The 20,240-nt window shown below is 54.0% G+C and overlaps 1 protein-coding gene across 1 annotated transcript; it reads right to left on the bottom strand.

Annotated features, from left to right (window-relative positions):
- Positions 1-459: 459 nt before the first annotated feature.
- On the bottom strand, positions 460-5,012 carry COX4I2 (cytochrome c oxidase subunit 4I2). Its single transcript, XM_084246692.1, has 3 exons — positions 4,780-5,012; positions 2,284-2,415; positions 460-722 (listed from the first exon to the last, which is right to left on the bottom strand). The coding sequence occupies exons 1-3, from the start codon at positions 4,925-4,927 to the stop codon at positions 586-588; spliced, it is 417 nt and encodes a 138-aa protein (XP_084102818.1). The 5' UTR covers positions 4,928-5,012; the 3' UTR covers positions 460-585.
- Positions 5,013-20,240: the final 15,228 nt, after the last annotated feature.

Below are 20,240 nucleotides of genomic sequence, written 5' to 3'. Positions count from 1 at the left end.
TCACCCTTAAGATCTCCCTGGTGGCACAAGAGGTTAAGTCTGAGCACTATGAACTATCAGCAGCCACTGCAGCCAGAGTTAGATCCCCGGCCAGGGAGCTACCCACATGGCGCAACAGTCCTCTCCTGTCTCGCCCACTGCTCCCCTCAGCAGTGGATTTCAGTGGATCTGCCTATTCTGCTCCCCACTCTATCTCTGGTGAATCCTCTCACCCCATCCCCCACACCTCAGGACTACACCCCAGTTCTTGTATGCATAAATAAATAAAAATAAATCTTAAACAAAAAGAGAAGACTCAGCTTTAATCTGGACTCCTCCAGGAAGTCCTCCCTAATTCGTTGGGCTGGCAGCCCCTGGAAAGTGGCTTATCTTGCCCCTCATCCACTACATTGCCTAATTTGGAGTATAATGTAGGCTTTATAAAAGCCATAAAGGTAAAAACTGAGGTGGCGATTGAAGGCAGAAGAGAACAGGCCAGCTTTATTGGGGCTAAGGAGAGAGGAGGGGCCTCCATGGGCTCCGGACAGGGAGGGCTGCAGGGAGGGCTGCAGGGAGGGCTGCAGGGAGAGCAGTGAGGATGAGGCATCACTTCTTCCACTCCTTCTTCTCATAGTCCCAGCGGGAGGCCAGGCCTTGCACGGGGTTGCCCTTCATGTCCAGGATGCGCTGCAGCTGCTGGGCCTTCCACTCATCCGTCAGGGTGATGGGCTTCTTAGGGAAAACTGCAGGGAGCATGGGGGAGGGGCAGGGTGGGCCAGGGCCCTGCCAGGCCGCCCCTCCTGAACCAAGAGCTCCAGTCAAGGGTGGGGGCCCTGTACTGCAGAGCCCCCCTGGGGGCCCATCCCCTCTCTTCAACCTTCACTCTGGAGACCCCTGAGTTCTGATGCCAGCTCTGCCATAGTCTCACAGTGGGAAACAGGCCAAAGTCCTTCCCCTTTCTGAGTCTCAGTTTCCTCACCGGCTCTGTGATCCCCACGGTAATAAGCACTGATTTCAAGTCAGCCTGAATGCAAATCCCAGCGCCACACCCCCTTGCTTTGCGATCTGGAGCAAGTCCCTCCATCTTGCTGAGCCTCAGTTTCCTTTCCCTTCCCTCCCCTGGGTCCTATTCCGCAGGATTAGGGGGAGTGAATGAGTTGGCACTCTCTGGCAATTGCCACAATGTGGGGCAAATATAAACACTTAATACATGGAAGCTACTAAATTATAATCACTGAATTTGCATTTCTAACACATTCTCAAGTGAAGCTGTCGGTTCAGGGACCAACATTTGAGAGTCACTCTTCTGTGATAATAAAGTCCACCCAGCTAAAGACTACATTTCCCAGCTTCCCCTTGGCTAGATAAGGTCATGTGATCATTTCTAGACAAAAGGTTGTGAGCAGAAGTGGTATGTGCAACTTCTGGAGCTTAAAGAGTAGTGCGTTGACCCTTTCCCTCTTCTTGGCTGCAGTGTTGGCTTTATGGCAGAAACAGGGCAGCCATCTTGTATGTCAAGAAGAAAGTTGTGGGCCTCCCTGGTGGCGCAAGGGGCTAAGTTTCAGCACTATCAAGCTATCGGCAGCCACTGCAGCACGAGTTAGGTCCCTGGCCAGGGAGATAACCCACATGGCACAGCCGACCTCTCCTGTCTTGCCCACTGCTCCCCTCAGCAGTGTATCTCAGTAGATCCATCTGTTTTGCTCCCCACTCTGTCTCTGGTAAATTGTCTCACCCCCACATCTCTGGTCTGCACCCCTGTTCTTGTATGCATAAATAAATAAAAATAAATTTTAAAAAAAGAAGAAAGTTACATGTTGAGGATAGCAGAGCAACAAGACAGAGGAGCCTAACATGGCGGTGTCTCTGTTTCCCCATACTAGATTGCTTCCTTGGCCTTTTTGGAGAGAGGCACAAACTCCTATCTCATTGAAGCTTTTGTATGTTGGGGATTCTCTGTTACAGCAGCTGAAACAATATACTGAAAAATTCACGTTAATAACAGCATGCGGTAATGATTCCACCCACGACAACATGCCAGGCAATGGCCTATAGCTCTCTTGTCAAATCCTCACAAGAACCCTGAAATGTGGACACTATTCCATTTCACAGGTAAGGAAATTGAGGTCCAGAGAAATAGAGTCCTCAAATTCCAATTCAAGCAGCTATGCTCTGTCCTTCACCCTATACCTCTTTGGAGGACTTTTCAAAACTCTTCAGGTGAGTGCCAGCATAGAACCTGGCTGGTGGCTGCAGCCACAGGGCATGGCCCAGGGCTGCAGCCAGGTGAAGCATTGCACTCACCATAGATCCGCTGCCACCAGATCATTAGAGCTGTGAATCCAAAGAAGAAGAAGACGCAGCCCATCACTGTCTTCCACTCATTGGAGCGACGGTTCATCTCTGCGAAGGTCTCATGGAACTGGAGCCTGTACACTGGAGCCAGGGAGGTAGGCAAGAAGGGGACCCAGGTGCATCCATTCCGAGGACCCTGGGCCAACTCTTGGCCCCAGGGATCCCCAGCCTTCTCTTCTCTGCAGGAGGTGCAGTTCATTCAGCTAATTCTTAAACATCTGCTTATGTAAAGTGTGGCCAGGATTTGGTGACAGAGCAATGAATAAACCAGATGAAAATTGTGGGGGAGACAGCTGGCATATGCATTAGACTGGGAGCAGGGCCTATTTTAGTGAGGGTGGCCACAGAAAGTCTCTGAGGAAGCAACACTGGAATTTAGGCTTGAAGAATCAAAGAAAGAGAGAGGTGGGCCTCTCCGGTGGCGCAGCGGTTGAGCGCTGGGTTGCGAAGCTGCCCGCAGCCTCAGCGGCACCGGTTCAATCCCCTGCTGCTCCCCGGCCACCGGAGGAGGGTCCCACATGGTGCGCAGACCTCTCCTGCCGCCCGCTGCTCCCCTCAGCAGTGTACTTTGGTCCTTCTGCCTGCTCTGTTCCCCGCTCTGGCTCTGGTGAATTCTCCCACCCTCCCGCGCTTCTGACTGTACCCAGTGCATGTATAAACAAAAACAAACAAACAAATAATTAAATAAATAAAACATGCCTCTAAAAAAAAAAAAACAAAGAAAGAGAGAGGCATCTAACAGTTACAAGAACATGCAAAGGCCCTGAGGCAAGAAGGAATTCAGGGCCTCCCTGGTGGCGCCAGGAGTTAAGACGCCACCTATGAAGCTATCCCCAGCCACCGCAGCATGAGTTCAATCCCCCAGCCCACCAGGGAGCAACCCACAAAGCGCAGCAGACCTCTCCTGACTCGCCCTTGCTCACTGCTCCCCTCAGCAGTGTACTTTGGTCTATCTGCCTGTTCTGTTCCCCGCTCTGTCTCTGGCAAATCCTCTCATCCCCCACACCTCTGGCCTGTACCCCAGTTCTTATATGCATAAATAAATAAATCTAAAAAAAAATGTGTATGGCTCTTTCCCAGTACATAAATAAATATGAAAATAAATATCAAAGGAAGCAGAATGGCAGCAGAATTCCTTGGGGAGTGGAACTGTTTTTGGTTTTGGCAAGACCCTTGAGGGGGCAGTTCAGATTGAGGCAATGAGATCAAACATCAGCAGTGTGGATTCCCAGAGGGCAAGGGCTGTGGTGGGAGGGGCTCTGGGAGAGGAGAAGAAGCAATAAGCTGTGAGGAAGCCAGGCCAGCAGCAAGTGAGGCCAAAGGCCCCGGCCCGGCCTTGTCTTGTGGTCAGAGTCAGTTGTTTGCTGAGCTCTGAGGCCTTCTAATAACTCGCCAAGGTCCCCCCAAGTCTTCAGTATGGAGAGTGGTGTGACAGCTAAGAGGGCACCCCTGGTGCCAGTTCGTAGGGTCCACCCCCTACCTCCTCCACGCTGCAGCTGTGCTGCCCTCCTCAGTGACTCACAGCCCCGAGCCTTCGCCCCTCAAAGGTGAGCAAATGAGAGAAACTATCCACAGCAGCGCCACTGCCTGGTGAGTGGGGCATCTGGCTGTGTGCGTGTCATATTGGGAAAATAGAGAAATCCATTTCTGAAATGAATGGAGAGAGGGAGGCCGAGCGGCTGCAGAGACTGCGAGGCAGGAATAAGCTGAGAGGGCTGGAAATGCCGACTCACAGGGGCAAGGCTGGGACTGGCGCCCTCACAGCTGTATTCCCCGGGCCCATGAATGTGAGAGGACTGAGCCTCTCCCCACCAGGGCCCCCTGCAATGCTGGAGGTGAGCCTGGATTCCCTGTCTGTCTCATCAAAGAGTCGGCCTGGGGCACCTTCTGGTGGGCAGGGTTTCAGTTTAAATATCCTCCGGCTCCCAGGATGAGGCCGCTGCCCCTGGCCACCTCAGCTGCCTTTCCCTGCTCAGCCCCCCACACGCTGGTGATACCCAAGACCCTCTGGGCTTTCTTGCTCCCACATCCTCCCTGGTGCTGATCTCACCGCCTGGCAGCACCCTCCCCCTCAACCCCTGCCCCAAGGCCAGCCGAATACACCCCCCTCCACTGGAAGGCCCGTGAGGATTTCATCTCCCTTCCTTTTGGGCCCTCACAGTCCCTTGAGTACCCCTCACTCTTGCCAAGATTCTGTATTACAGTCATCTGGGTCTGGGTTGATTCCCCCATGGGGCTGGGGCACCCTGAGAGCAGGAGCCATGGAGGTAACTCAGTCTGCGGCCCGAGCTCTGAGCTATCGAAGGACAGACGAATGGATTTACCCTCAGCTACACATCTGGGCGGCTGGGGATTTCAGGCTGTCTTGGTGGGGGCCCTCCTGGCCCACCCTCTACCCCCTGACAGCCACCCAGCCCGCTCTCCCCCACCAGCCCCCCAACCTACAGGCCACCTTCTCAGCATGGCTCAGCTGGGTCCAGCTGCCCTTCTCCTTCTCCTTCAGGGCCCGCTGCTCGGCGCTGAGCTCCGTGCAGAAGGGCTCATCCGGCATGGGGTAGGAGCGCTGGGCGTGGAAGTTGGTGTAGGGGGGCATCTTCCCTTGCCTGTGAGCTGTGGGCACAAGGGAGGAGCTGAGTCCAGGCTGCCCTGGCTGTCCCAGCTCTAACCAAATATGTAGCAGGAGGCGACAGTTTTTGAGCATTTACTATGTGCCGAGAGCCACGCTAAGGCCCTCTGGGGAGCTGACTCATTTGTTCCAAGGTGACTCGGAGCCAGCAAGAAGGAGCAAGGGCCGGGCTGCAAGTGAGCCTCTCGGACCTCAAAGCCCATGTTCTCTGGGAAGTCGTGAGGTGAGGAGGCCCGTCAGGAGGGCCACAGGGCGGCCCAGGGTCAGTGAGGTGAGCCTGAGGTGACAGATGCAAAACTTCTCTACAAACTGTGAAGCGCTGTCCACACGCCTTTGGTGAATGGCCCTGGGCATGGCTTTGGGGTCAGCAGGGTCTGAGTTGTTCCACCCAGGGCTTCAACAAGCTCTTCCTTTTACTGTGCTTCAGTGCCCTTATCTGGAGAGTGGGCATAAGAGGGTCTACCTCACCAAAAGCATTATTCATAAGTAATGCTGGTAAGCAGAGGTGGGCTTGACTTGCTGGCATTCCTAGGTTTCCCCGATGCCTGTCTGGAGGCCTCCAGGTGGGTGCGCAGGGTGCCCAGGACAAGACTGGGTCTCCGGGAAGCTTCTGCTTATTGTCACCAGAGATGCCCAGAGGAGGGCATTGGCACCACCTTGCTGGGACAGCCCTGGAACTGCTTTGGGCAAGAAGTCCTAGGTCTCTCAGCCTCTGTTCATTCACCGAGAAGTGGAGCGTCCACCTCACCTGGCTGTTGTGAAGTCTGGATGTATTCATCTGTGTAAAACGCTTGTCACAGCTCGGGATACATAGTACGGGCTTGATAAATACTATCCTTGCTATTCTCCTGAGGGTGAGAAATGCCCTCTGCTCCCCAGCTAGGGTCTCTCCTGGTTTAGGCCTCTTTCTTCTAACTAGAACTGATTACACGATCTCGAAAGGGCTCACGGTTCTGTCAGCAACCTCCACATTAGGACACGAAGGCTTTCGGGCCCAGGGTTTGAAGGTCAGGCCAGGAGGAAACTTGGGATGCAAAGGTTGCTGTCTGCTTGCCCCGTGGGCCCCTCTTCCTGGAGCACCGTGACCCAGGACCAAGGAGCGGGGACCCAGGGAATGGTTTCAGGGTCAGCCCAGGGCAGCACAGGCTGTGGCAAGTGGCAGTCCACAGACAGGACCCCTACTTCTGGCCTTGGAGTTGGGGAGGAGAGGGGGTGTCCAGTACTTACCTGGGCCTCCTGGGTTGTGTATCCCTCGAATTCCAAGTCCTCCTTTCTTCAGCACTAAACTCCGGGTGGCTCTGAAGAACATCTGGGGGGGGTGTGGATGAGTTCTTCCCCCTCCCCCCGCCAAGTTGCCCCCTGTCTGCACCTCTCAGGGCTCAACCAAGAAACGGGCTTTCATAGAGCGATCCCAGGACTTCAGAGTCACCCTTATGCTCCGGACCCTTCCAATTTTGTCTGCTATCCCTATAGGCGTAGAGGGTACCCTAGACATTTAGCGCCCCCTCCCTCCTGGGAGGGACCTCAACTCACCGCCTTCAGTGGGAGGAGGTCTAACCCTAAGGGGTCTGGTTCCAGCCCCAGCTCACCGTGGTCAGGGTGGGGAAACCTCCTTCAGTCGCTTGTCCCACCGGAGGAACTGGAACTGGGTGGGATCCAGATAGGGAGGGAGCTGTCCTGGGACGGCTTCTCTCCCCAGCAGGGCCATCTGCCAAGGGCTCTGCACAGGCCTCAAGTTCTGGCCCCCACCCCTTCCCCACTAATTGGCTGCCTACGTGCTGGGAGCCGGCTCTGCTGGATCTGGTGAAGGAAGGGGACAGGCTGAGCCCAACCCCCACCCCAGGAAGTCCCAGGGTCTGGCATCCCATGGGGTGGGGGGGCAGGGAACGGAGAGGAGCTTTAGAGGAAGACAAGAACCAAACTGGGTTAGTGAGAGACAGAGGAACACACATCTGGGAAGAGGGAGGAGGATCCCATGTCAGAGAAAGGGCCCCCACATCGGGGGAAAGAAGCACCCAGTAATTAGAGAGGGAAAGGGCGTATGGTATAGGGTAACTGGGAGGGGGCCCCATATCTGGGAAGCAGGGGCTCCCCATCAGTGATCAATGGGTAAGAAAGCCCCATGTATCAGAGAGGGAGCGGTAATCTGCATCTGGGGAGAGACAGCAGCCACACAAGGGCGGCTCCTCAGCTCTGACTGGCAGCGGGGAGCCCACCCAACCCTCTTCTGTGGCAGGGCCCACCCACCTACCCACTCACTCACTCACTCACTCAGTCACTCACTCACCTCCCAGCTCAGTGGCAGCTCTGCCCAGCCTCTGCCCAGCCAGGATTAACCAAGAGCCCGCCCAGGGATTAACAGAAAACAGACTGAGGAGTGACCAGAGAGCTGGTGCTGCCCCTACCGGCCCGCTGCCTCTCCCAGGGCCGCCCCTGCCCTGCATGGGAACCTCCTGCCCCCAAGGGCTTAGGAGCATCCCCGGGGGGAAAAGACTGCAGAGTAGGTCCCTGCTTCAGTCTCCCCTCTGAAGACCCCAGCTGACAGCATCCTGGACCTCAGCTCAGGATGCGTGTGGGCTGGCCCAGCCCTCTGAGTTGGGCAGTCCGAGAAGCTGGAGCTTCCTGCCTCCAAACCTTTGCTCATTGCTTTTCTTTCCAACTGGAATGCTCTCTTATGACCTTTACAAACCCAAGACTTGCTGTAGGGTAAGGAAAAATGTCAGGCTTTTCTGTCCTCCCGCCATCAGGATAGATGAGGGATCCTTGCGGGCCTGAATGCATGCCTGATGGCGGCCACCTGGAGTAGGGGGTGGGCGTAGGTCGATGGGATTCACCTGGGCTAAGAGACTGGTTTATTAGGGTGGCGCAGCAGAGTGCAGTGTGGTGGGGGTGCGGTGGCGTGCACGGAGGAGTGCGGCGACTACGAACAACGGTGAAGAGCACGTGGCTGCTAGAACCGTTCATAAACCTACCCCAGATGGGTTGGTTGCGTTACAATTGGCGTAAGTCGGCGAGATGATCCATGCAGACGGGAATGGAGCCCTCCGAAGACCTGGAGGGACTAAGGAGTAACAGACTGTGTTTGCCCGTGACGACGCTGGAGGCGTCATGACAGCACAGGAGAGGGACAAGGTCCGGGAGCTGCGGGACGAGACCTCGCGTGGAAGAGACATCCAAGAGGACCAGCCAACGACCCCTGAGGCAGCAAGAATCATCACCAGGGAAGAGAGGACCACGATTCGGAGCTCGCCAGTGCTGATGGCCGAGAGAGGCCTAATGGACTTGGACTGATGAACTTGGACTGACAATCTCGCCAGAAGGTAGAGGAACCTTGGCAGGTTGTTACATTTTTGAGACCCTGGGGGAGGATGCTATTGTTTGTACACCCCAGGAGATGGGAATCTGGGGGTGGCCAGTGGGCCTTGATGGCCAAAAGCAGCCTGTGCATGCCCAGCAGCCAGGTGGAGGAGAAAAGCCAACTGAGAAGGCAAAAGCTGGTGCTATGCTGAGTTTGGGAAGCCCTGAGTGGCTGCTAAGCACTGTGTAAGCTGAGGAAGGCCAGTGAGTCTCGTAAAATCACCTGTGGGTGATGCCCTGCTCGTTCTCCAGTGAGGGTGAGGCGCTGAGGAATCTGTCCTTGGGGGACGGGTGGGGAACGTGGCTTGGGGTGGAGCCCAAGCTGAAGAGGGGACCCAAGAGAGGCCGCATGTAGAGTTTGGCTCCCCAACCCATGTGTTTGTGCAGTGGGTTGGCCTGAGTGCAGGGGTCGCGTGTCGCATTGGTGGCTATGAAAGCCGAGTGCTGGAGCGGCTGCAAACAGAAACTCTGAGGTTTGGGCGATTACCCCCAAAGAGAAGAGAATCCCCAATCCAGGAGTGAGTGTATCCTGGGGGTGGATGCTGTGTGTGGTTTGTAGCCAAGATTACAGCCAGAGAAGTCAGGAAGCCTGATGGCTCCTGATATGTGACAGAGATGTCTGAGTGATTTCCCCTCCCTCGTATGAGCAGTGCCTTCAGCAGCAGATGTGGTGGATCATCTGTTGGTACCAATAATTGTCTTTTGCCACTAGGTTGTTGCCCTGCCTGGACTTATTTGTGTTCTGTTGTGTTTTGTTATATTGTGATGTATTTCATTTACTTTCGTGGGCCATGGCTGCAGTGTTCATATTGCCAAGAGACATGTGTTTATGACTTGTATATAGAGACTGATAAAGACTATATGGCAGAGGGCCTCCCCAGTGGCGCAGCGTTTGAGCACTGGGTTGCGAAGCTGCCCGGCAGCCTCTGCAGCGCCAGTTCCATCCCCAGCTGCTCCCCGGCCACCTGAGGAGGGTCCCACATGGCACACAGAACTCTTCTGCCACCTGCTGTTCCCCTCAGCAGTGTGCTTCGGTCCTTCTGCCTGTTCTGCTCCCTGCTCTGGCTCTGGTGAATTCTCTCACCCTCCCGCACTTCTGACTGTACCCAGTGCTTGTATAATTAATTAATTAATTAATTAATTTAAAAAAAAAAACAACTATATGGCAGAAAACCCTGAAGGGGTGGACTGTAGGGTAAGGAAAAATGTCAGGCTTTTCTGCCCTCCTGCCATCAGGTTAGATGATGGATCTTTGCGGTCCTGAATGCATGCCTGATGGCGGCCACCTGGAAGTAGGGTGGGGGGCATAGTTAGATGGGATTCACCTGGGCAAAGACTGGGCTTTTAAGGCCGGTGTCACGGGGATGCCAGCAGCAGCAGAAGTCGAGAGAGAAGCAGAGAATGCCGGAGAGCCCAGATAGAGTGAAAACTTGCTGGGGGCTGGGAGGCCTGCCAGCCCCCCAACACCCCTACCTGCCATATGCCTGGCAAATCTTTTTTTTTTTTTTTTAGATTTATTTATTTATACAAGCACTGGTTACAGTCAGAAGCGTGGGAGGGTGAGAGAATTCACCAGAGCCAGAGCGGGAACAGAACAGGCAGACTGACGAAGTACACTGCTGAGGGGAGCAGCGGGCACAACAGGAGAGGTCTGCACGCCATGTGGGACCCTCCTCCGGTGGCCGGGGAGCAGCCGGGAATTGAACCAGCACTGCAGAGGCTGCGGGCAGCTTCGCAACCCAGCGCTCAACTGCTCTGCCACCAGGGAGGCCCTGCCTGGTAAATCTTAATACAAGACCTGCAAAAAACCACTGAGGACTCTGACTCCTCCTTTACCTGGACTGCTGGATCATAGAAAACCTGCTCAGTGGTCATTCCTGACCTTACACTTGCCAACCACTCAGTCCAGGCCCAAAGCATCCTGCTCCAGGAAGGTTACATGTATCTTGAAGCTGGGAGCTGGTCTGTGGTGGATGATCTGACTCCCATATCCCATTGGTGAAAAAGCTGCCCTAGAGCTTTTTCTGGAGTTCAAAACTTAGCTGTCTGACCTTCAACAAATGGCTTAATCCCTCTGAGCATCTGTTTTCTTTTTTTTTAAGATTTATTTACTTATGCATACAAGAACTGGGGTATAGGCCAGAGGTGTGGGCGGTGAGAGAATTCACCAGAGACAGAGCAGGGAACAGAACAGGCAGATAGACCAAAGTACACTGCTGAGGGGAGCAGCGGGCAAGATAGGAGAGGTCTGCTGCACCATGTGAGTTGCTCCCTGAACAGCTCGTGCTGCAGAGGCTGCAGATAGCTTCATAGGTTGTGTCTTAACCCCTTGCACCACCAAGGAGGCCCACACCTGTTTTCTTTTTATGAAAAGGAGTTAATGATAGTTTCTACTTCACATGACTCTTGTAAAAATTAAGTCAATAGAAAACATATTCAGTACATGTATTCAAGATGTATTTATTAAGGCTATTATAGCTGATAGTGTCTGTTGCTTACCAGGTTAAGTGCATGGAGATATACAGCCAAACAAACCTAAAATAGTTCTGCTCTTTCAAGGTTTACAACCCAGTTCCCAGCAGAGAGAAAGGCCTGCACAAAGGCCCCCAGAGAGGACAACACAGGTGCAACAAAAAAAAGAGACCATCTTGACCAGAGTGTAAGTGGCAAAGGGGAGCATTGGCAAGGGAATGGACTACCAGGCAGGGCCTTATAGACCATGGTGAGGATCTTGGATTTTATTCTAAAAATGGGAAGCCACCAAAGGTAAGTAGGGGAGTGATGTGGTTAAATGGAGCAGAGCATGAGTTCAGTAAATGTGGCCTGGGATTAGAATACTGGGGGGGGGGGGTGTCTCCCTGGTGGCACAAGGGGTTAAGCACAGCACTATGAAGCTATCTGCAGCCACTGCTGCATGAGTTCCATCCCCGGCTGGCCAAGGAACAACCCACATGGCATAGCAGACCTCTCCTATCTTGCCCGCTGCTCCCCTCAGCAGTGTATTTCATCAGTCTGCCTGTTCTGTTCCCCAATCTGTCTCTGGTGAATCCTCTCACCCACCTGCATCTCTGGCCTGTACCCCAGCTCCTGTATGCATAAATAAATAAATCTTAAAAAAAACTACTGATGGTGGACTAATGAATGAAGGCTATGGGTCCCTTCCTTAGCCTGGGACCCAAAATTTCTAAGCCACCCAGCTCTGGGCCATTTGGTGGGTCCCGTCCCCCACCCCCACACATCCATCCTATAGCCCAGAGAGGATATAGAAACCACTCCAGCCAGTGTCTAGAGGGAGGGACCCTAGATTGGACAGGATCTAATCACCTCAACTCCCTACTTCAGCAGCAACTCATGCAAAGGAGTTGCCCAGCTCTCCAAGGGGCCCCCAGCTGCCAGCATTAGCCTTGCAGGGTCCAGAGCCCCCTAGTGGTTACTCCTGGGAGCTGCTCCTCCCCCTTGGGCAGGACCAAGAGAATCCCAGATTTAAGAGGTCCCCAAAAGGACCACCTTACTTGCTGGCAGCTGATGTGGGTGTCCTGAAGAGTAACTCTGGACAGAGGGCAAGGGAAGACCCTGCTTAGGCAAAGAAGGGGAGAGCACTTGAGTCTTGTTCGCCTTTTCCAGGGTAAGCAGGCAGAGGCCGTGCTGGAGTAAGGGACTGATGTGTATTGGGCTCTACCACCTGCACACTGGGTGGCCAGGCAGCGCCATTCCTGGGCCTGCCCCCATCTCTCAGAAGCCCACAAAGGAAAGGCATCTGGGCACAGTAGCCTCTGTTCTGCCTGACCTCTCCCACAGCCCCCCTCTGTGGGAACCCAGATGTAGGGTGATGCTGTGATAAGGGACATCTGTAGAGGACGTCAGCCGCCAGGGCTGAGGGCTATGGGTGGAAGGCTGGCCCCTAGCAGCTCAAGTCAGTATAGGGCAGTCGGACGACTGTCTTTGGGGCCATGCGGATCAGTGTCCAGAGGTCCCAAACCTGGGAGTAGATGAGCTCTCCCACAGGCAGGTCACTCAGGGGTCCCAGGGCCGAGGAGTCTTCCCCAAGAGTCTTGGTGAACACGAGAGAAGTTTCTGGATGGGGCCTTACAGGCCGCTGATGGCCAGGGGCCCCAAGTGTGAACACAGGCTAAGATTGGGGAAACAGCAGAGAGGGGGGCGAAAGGAATTCTGCCCTGAGGCTCCCGTTTCCAGTGGGAGCCTGAGTGGGGGAGGGGCAACTCGCCCTCATTTCATCAGCCCCAGGGAGCCCCCAAGCCACGTCTACATCCTGCCTGCACCACCCAGTCCAGGCTCCAGTTTACAGCTCCGATCTCCCATCCCCAAAGGGATGCTGCGTGAGTACCCAGGCCTCTGGCAGGACCTGAAAGCGAAAGTAGAAAAAGAAGTTGGACAAAGCGTCGCACGCCCCGCGACCCCAGTCCCTCCGGAGCCGAAGGCGCACCCCAAGGGGAAGGGGTGCGGCAAGGGGTGTTCCGGGGCGGGAGCGCAGGGGCGGTCCAGGTGAGCGCACGTGGGCGGGGCTGGCATAGGTGGGGTTCTCGCGGTCAGGATCCCGCCCAGGAGCGCCCCGGGGTACCCAGGGGGCGGGCCAGCGGGGGGCGCGGCCGAGTGGCGGGCAGGGGGTGGCCGGGGACGGGGGGCGCTACCTGAAACCGCGGGGGCAGGAGCTGGCGCGCGGGCGCGGCGGGGCGCGGCGGGGCGCGGTGGTTCCGGAACGCTGAGGCCCGCTGGGTCACCGGGGCAGCCCCGGCTCGGAGCGCGTCGCGCGAGGACCCTCCAAGGGCCAGTCCCGACAGCCCCGGGCAAGTGCGGACCGGCCGGCCACGGGGAGGCGATGCTGAACCACCGCAGCCACCGGGACGGGCGCTGGCGGCGAGGCTCCCCGCCCGGGACCGACCCTGGGGCGCGGCCAGGACGCGGACGGCGGCCGGGGCCGTGGAAGAGGGACCACTGCGGGTCGGCCTGACCCCTCCTTGCTGCGCCCCCACCCCCCAGCAGACGCCCTTGGAGGAAGGGGCAGGGCGGAGGGAGGGGTGCGGCTGGTGCCTGCCGGCGGGGACCGCGTCTGGCCCCTCTTCTGGGCCACGAGCAGTGGGAGCTCCCAGTGCTGGGCAGGAAAGGAGCCCCTCGCGAAGCCCCCTACTGGGGACGCGTCCTCCTCAATCGCTCGGCCCCCATGTCGCCCTCGCCCGGGGGTGGCAGGGGGCCGCCTTCGCTGGCCTCCGGCGCTCCAGGGCCCCACCTTGCCCGTCGGGTCTGCTCTAGTCCCGCCCCCGCACGGCAAAGGCCCCTCCCTAGCCCTGCTTTTCAAGTCTTGGGGTGGGGGGGGGGGCACATCACGCCCCAGCCAGGTCCCGCCCCAGCCAGGTCCCCGCCCTGTCCGCCACTCCCGCCCGATGGCTTATTTAAAAGTGTGATGTTTAGTTTACAAATTGGGGGGGCGGGGCCCCCGATTGGGAGGTTTTTCCAGTTGTCTTTTAGTTCTTAGTTTCTAGTTTCGTTCCATTATGACCCAAGAACATACTTTATTTACATCAATTACATTTCTAAGAATGTGTCAATGTAAAAGACGCGAATATGGTGTCTCTCTGTGACCGTCCCAGGTTTACCTGAAAAGAACTAGTCCCCTGCGACTGCTGGGAGGGATTCTCTGTAAAGGCCAGTTAGGTCAAGTTGTGGTCGAGAGGGCTGCTCATATGTTCATATCCTTGCTGGATTTCTGTTTTATGAATTACAGAAAGAGCAGTGCTATAGGGCCTCCCCGGTGACGCAGCGGTTGAGCGCTGGGTTGCGAAGCTGCCCGCAGCCTCTGCAGCGCCGGTTCGATCCCCGGCTGCTCCCGGCCACCAGAGGAGGGTCCCGCATGGCGCGCAGACCTCTCCTGCCGCCCGCTGCTCCCCTCAGCAGTGTACTTCGGTCCTTCTGCCTGCTCTGCTCCCCGCTCTGGCTCTGGTGAATTCTCTCACCCTCCCGCGCTTCTGACTGTACCCAGTGCTTGTATAAATTAAAAAATAAATAAATAAAACCAACACTTTAAAAAAAAAAAAAAGAGTAGTGCTATAGTCACCAGTATAATTGGGGTTTTATTTCTCCTTTCAGATCTACCTGCTTGATATATTTAGGAGCTTTGTTGATAAGCTCAGCGTTGGTGACACACTCAAGATTATAACGGCTTGGTGAATAAGCCGTTAATCATTACATAATGTCCCTCTTCATCCTGCTGGTTTTCTTGTTCTGGTCTACTCTGTCTGTTATTAACATAGCATAGTCTTTCCTTTTTTTTTTTTTTTTAAATAAGAGATTTATTTCTTCTTTTTTTTTTTTTTAGATTTATTTATTTATTTATACAAGCACTGGGTACAGTCAGAAGCACTGGAGGGTGAGAGAATTCACCAGAGCCAGAGCGGGGAGCAGAGCAGGCAGAAGGACCGAGGTACACTGCTGAGGGGAGCAGCGGGCGGCAGGAGAGGTCTGCGCGCCATGTGGGTCCCTCCTCCGGTGGCAGGGGAGCAGCCGGGGATCGAACCGGCGCCGCAGAGGCTGCGGGCAGCTTCGCAACCCAGCGCTCAACCGCTGCGCCACCGGGGAGGCCCAAGAGATTTATTTCTTATTTATTCATACAAGAACTGGGGTACAGGCCAGAGGTGTGGGGTAGGGGTGGTGAGAGGATTCACCAGAGACTGAGTGGAGAACAGAACAGGCAGATTGACTGAAACACACTGCTGAGGGGAGCAACTGCAGAGTCAGGAGAGGTCCGCTGCACCATGTGGGTTAGCTCCCTGGTGGGATATCAAATTCATGCTGCAGTGTCTGGCAATAGCTTACTAGTGCTGAGACTTTAAACCCTATGCCACTAAGGAGGTCCAGTCTTTCTAACTCTTAAAAAATTAGTGTTTCTCTTATGTATCTTTCTGCATCCTTTTAAATCACCTGAATGATTATATTTAAAGTGGACTTCAGGGCTTCCCCAGTGGTGCAGTGGTTGAGCGCTGGGTTGCGATGCTGCCCGTGGCCTCTACGATGCCGGTTCAATCCCCGGCTGCTCCCCGGCCACCAGAGGAGGGTCCCACATGGCGCGCAGACCTCTCCTGCCGCCCGCTGCTCCCCTCAGCAGTGTACTTCGGTCCTTCTGCTGCTCTGCTCCCCGCTCTGGCTCTGGTGAATTCTCTCACCCTCCCGCGCTTCTGACTATACCCAGTGCATGTATAAACAAAAACAAACAAACAAATAAATAAAACATGCCTCTATTAAAAAAAAAAAAAGATAAAGTGGACTTCAAGGGGCCTCCCTAGTGCCTCAAGGGGTTAATTAAGCACAGCACTATGAAGCCATCCAAAGCCTCTGCAGACAAGTTCAATTCCCAGCTGGCCAGGGAGAAACCCACATGGCTCAGCAGACCTCTCCTGTCTCGCCCGCTGCTCCCCTCAACAGTGTATTTCAGGGCCTCCCTGGTGGCGCAAGGGGTTAAGCACAGCGCTATGAAGCTACCTGCAGCCTCTGCAGCATGATTTAGATTCCCCGCCGCCAGGGAGCAACCCACATGGCAAGGCAGATCTCTCCTGTCTCGCCCATTGCTCCCCTCAGCAGGGTATTTCAGTTGATCGGCCTGTTCTGTTCCCCACTCTGTCTCTGGTGAATCCTCTCACCTCCCACATCTCTGGCCTGTACCTCAGCTCTTGTATGCACAAATAAATAAACTTTAAAAAAAAAAAAAAACAGCATATTTCAATAGATCTGCCTGTTTTGCTCCCCACTCTGTCTCTGGTGAATCCTCATACCTCCCTCCCCGCACCTCTGGCCTACACCTCAGTTCTTGTGTGCATAAATAAATAAAATAAATCTTTTAAAAAATATTTTTTTAAAAATGCACACTTAGCTTTTGAGTGTCTATTTAGTGTTAGTAATTTACACCTCAATTAGAACATAGAAATATTACAACCATCTAGATGCCTTTACCTTCTCTCCTTCTTGTTAAAGTTGTCATATGGAATTATATCAATAGTCATTGAAATACCCCAGAAAATATTATGATTATTGCTTTCAAATTATATATATATATATGTGTGTGTGTGTGTGTGTGTGTGTGTGTATAAACCCTAACACTGGGCACATCCTGTGATATAGCCCACACACTCACACATGTTCACTGGGAATGTGTACAAGGACATTCAGAGCAGGACCATTAATAACAGCAAAAACTATGAAACAACCCAAAGGTCATCAACAGATGATTAGGTAACTAATCACATGATGCAATAGTAGACAGCTGTGAAAGGCCAGAAAGGAGGCCGCACACACCAACAGGGATGACTCCCTGCCATTCACACTGCCTGAGAAAAATGAGTGGTGGTGTGGGGGGGCCTCCCTGGTGGTGCAAAGTCTCAGCACTATCAAGCTATTGATCCCAGCCAGGAAGCTATTGCTTCCCCAGATGGCACGCAGACCTCTCCTGTCTTGCCTGCTGCTCCCCTCAACAGTGTATTTCATTAGATCTGCCTGTTTTGCTCCCCACTCTGTCTCTGGTGAATCCTCTCACCCCCTCACCTCTGACCTAAACCCCAGTTCTTGTATGTGTAAATAAATAAAAAATAAAATCTTTTTAAAAAAAAAAAAAAAGAAAAACGCGTGATGGAAATTGCAGTGTATGAGCCTGTATATATATATATATCAATAAATCAAGTAAAATTAAGCAATAGAGCATTTAAGGATGCATAGGTGTTCAAATACAGAGACACAGTCACACATCAGACACATTTAAATACTTTCTATGCTCACAGCTCTGACTGCAGTTTCGAGGTATTCCGCCAGAGGTCGCCAAGATTCCAGCCTCCACGGCCCTCGGGATGAAGCTCTGGTTTCTCGCCAGCGCTGGCGCAATCCCTGATGTTCCCGGCAGGGGGCGCCAGTAACCGGAGGCAGACTGGAACGTCCAGGGCGCTCACGTTTGCTGAGTTTTGTGAGCGAGCTCAGCCACCTTGGACCACCCAACCCTTTCCTGCTGTTGGGTCTCCAACTGTTTAATCAAAATAGACACAACGCGGGTCTCAAATTGAAGAAATGAACACTACCCGTAGGCACGACTCTCTTCTGCCTTCTGCAGCGGGCCTTCAAGCTTGGAGCCTGCTGCATTCCTCTGAGTGCCCAGGAGGAACCTAGGATTTTGCAATCTAGGCCCAGGGCTTTTGCAAATTTTACAAAAACACACATACCAAAAAATAGGAACACGTTTTTCGGCCTCTCCAAATAAAGAGCCTTCAAGTTTAAACTTCACTAATTTTTTTTTTTAAAGATTTATTTATTTATACAAGCGCTGGGTACAGTCAGAAGCGCGGGAGGGTGAGAGAATTCACCAGAGCCAGAGCGGGGAGCAGAGCAGGCAGAGGGACCGAGGTACACTGCTGAGGGGAGCAGCGGGCGGCAGGAGAGGTCTGCGCGCCATGCGGGACCCTCCTCTTGTAGCCGGGGAGCAGCCAGGGATTGAACCGGCGCCACAGAGGCTGCGACCAACTTTGCAACCCAGCGCTCAACCGCTGCGCCACCGGGGAGGCCCTAAACTTCAGTCATTTTTAAAAGATTTAAAATTAGGGCCCTCCCTGGAGGAGCAGGGGTTAAAGATAGCTATTAAGCTTTTGTCAGCCACTGCAGCAACAGTTTTGATTCCTAGCCAGGGAGCTGACCCCCATGGCGCATCAGACCTCTCCTGTCTCACTGGCTGCTCCCCTCAGCAGTGTATTTCAGTAGATCTGACTGTTCTGCTCCCCACACTCTCTGGTGAATCCTCTCACCTCCCCTCTGGCTTACACCCCAGTTCTTGTACGTATAAAAAAATAAATCTTTTTTTTTTTTTAAAGATTTATTTATTTTACAAGCACTGGGTACAGTCAGAAGCGCGGTAAGGTGAGAGAATTCACCAGAGCCAGAGCGGGGAACAGAACAGGCAGGCCGATGAAATACACTGCTGAGGGGAGCAGCGGGCACGGCAGGAGAGGTCTGTTGCGCCATGTGGGACCCTCGCCTGCAGCCGGGGATTGAACTGGCGCTGCAGAGGTTGCAGGCAGCTTCGCAGCCCATCGCTCAACCGCTGCGCCACCAGGGGAGGCCCTAAATAAATAAATCTTTAAAAAAAAAAAAGATTTAGGGTCTCCCCCGTGGCGCAGCGGTTGAGCGCTGGGTTGCGAAGCTGCCCGTGGCCTCTGCGGCGCCGGTTCGATCCCTGGCTGCTCCCCGGCCACCGGAGGAGGGTCCCACATGGCGCACAGACCTCTCCTGCCGCCCGCTGCTCCCCTCAGCAGTGTACTTTGGTCCTTCTGCCTGCTCTGCTCCCCGCTCTGGCTCTGGTGAATTCTCTCACCCTCCCATGCTTCTGACTGTACCCAGTGCATGTATAAACAAAACAAACAAACAAATAAATAAATAAATAAAACATGCCTCTATTTAAAAAAAAAAAAAAGATTTAAAATTAGGGAAAAAAAAAACTTTGGTCACTCCAAGATAAATCCGCCTCTGATTATACACATGCGAATTTATTTACTGTCTATCTTATTCCACTACAACATAAGTTCCAAGTGGGCAAGGATTTTTATCTAAATTGTTAGCTCCTTGAACCGGCTTCCTGGCACGTCTAGGAGTTTGATAACTATTTGGTGAATGAACCAGTTGGGGCTGGTAGAATTTTCCAGGTAGACATGACAATGGCGCGTCACCCAGAGCTGGAGGAGTGAATGGGTTGGGATGATGTCACTGAAACCTCAGAACAGGGACTGTAACACCCATTTTCAAGATGAGGACGCCAAGGGCCAGGGAGGTGAAGCAAATGCTACTCAAAAGTGGCACAGGGCCTAGAACCGGCCTTCTCTCCCCTCCCCTCCCCACAGCTACCCTCCTCCCTCCCCTTCCTCCCTCCCCCCTTGCGTAAGGCCCCTGATGCAACCCTGTACTGGCCCAGGCCCCCCTCTTGGGGGCAGTGCTGGGAAAAAGTTTTTGCAAGAGCTGGGGCAGGAAGCACCCGCCTAGGTGGGTCCCGGGAAGATAAGGGTAGCCCGCCCCTGGTGTGCCTCCAGGCCTTCTGGTTTCCTCTCATCCCTTCCCTTTCCGGGAAAGCCGTGCTGCCCGGACCCCTGGCCTGGCCCTGACTCACTGCCTTTCTGCCTGCCAAACCTGGATCCCAGGCCTGCAAGAGACTGGAAGGCCCTGCAGTGTGTGACCCTGGCCAGCAGGGAGCCTTCTCCTGCCTGCAGTTCCTGGAGTTCAGTAAAAGCAGCTCTCAGGAAGAAAAGTTATGTATGACCCAGCCTTAGTCTCTGAAGGCAAAATGTAGAGGGTTCCTGGGCACCCTACCCCATCCCAGGAAGCCAACTTTGAGGTCTGGGTGTGACTCATATTGGCAGATGTAGGGTTGGTGTTTGTGTGTGAAGCACTCTTGACCCCTGTGCAGGCACAGTGTGCATCTGGAGGTCAGGGCCCTGTGACCCCTCAGCCCCCAAGATAGAGGCAGACATTTCCAGTTTGGATAGTCTCTACCTGGTTCAAGACTTGTGCTCAGCTGTGTGACCTTCCCTCAGGACCGAGTCCCAGGGACCTGGCCAGGACAGCTTAGAGGCTGAGGGACTCAGTGCCACTTCTATGTTTTGAGGCCCTAGTTAGATTTTTTATTTTATTTATTTTTTCAAAGATTTATTTATTTATGCATAAAAGAACTGGGGTGTAGGCCAGAGGTGCAGGCTGTGTGTGTGAAAGGATTCACCAGAGACAGAGTGGGGGGGCAGAGCAGAGGATCTACTGAAATACACTGCTGAGGGGAGCAGCAGGCGAGACAGGAGAGGCCTGCTGCACCAAGGGGGTCAGCTCCCAACCTGGGCATGGAACTCATGCTGCAGTGGCTGCCGATAGCTTCCTAGTGCTGAGGCTTTAACCCTTGCAC

The sequence above is a fragment of the Talpa europaea genome (assembly GCF_964194135.1).
Source record: "Talpa europaea genome assembly, chromosome: 11".
Taxonomy (NCBI): domain Eukaryota; kingdom Metazoa; phylum Chordata; class Mammalia; order Eulipotyphla; family Talpidae; genus Talpa; species Talpa europaea.
The sequence above is the reverse complement of the archived record's forward strand: the minus strand, read 5'-3'. Positions and strand labels throughout refer to the sequence as shown.

Excerpts from the sequence above, each read along its gene's own strand:
- COX4I2 (XM_084246692.1), bottom strand. The coding sequence starts at position 4,927 with ATGCCCCCCTACACCAACTTCCACGCCCAGCGCTCCTACCCCATGCCG. Across the intron at positions 2,416-4,779 it reads CCATGCTGAGAAGGTGGCCT|TGTACAGGCTCCAGTTCCAT; the intron begins GTAGGTTGGGGG and ends CCCTGGCTCCAG. Across the intron at positions 723-2,283 it reads CTGGTGGCAGCGGATCTATG|TTTTCCCTAAGAAGCCCATC; the intron begins GTGAGTGCAATG and ends TGCTCCCTGCAG.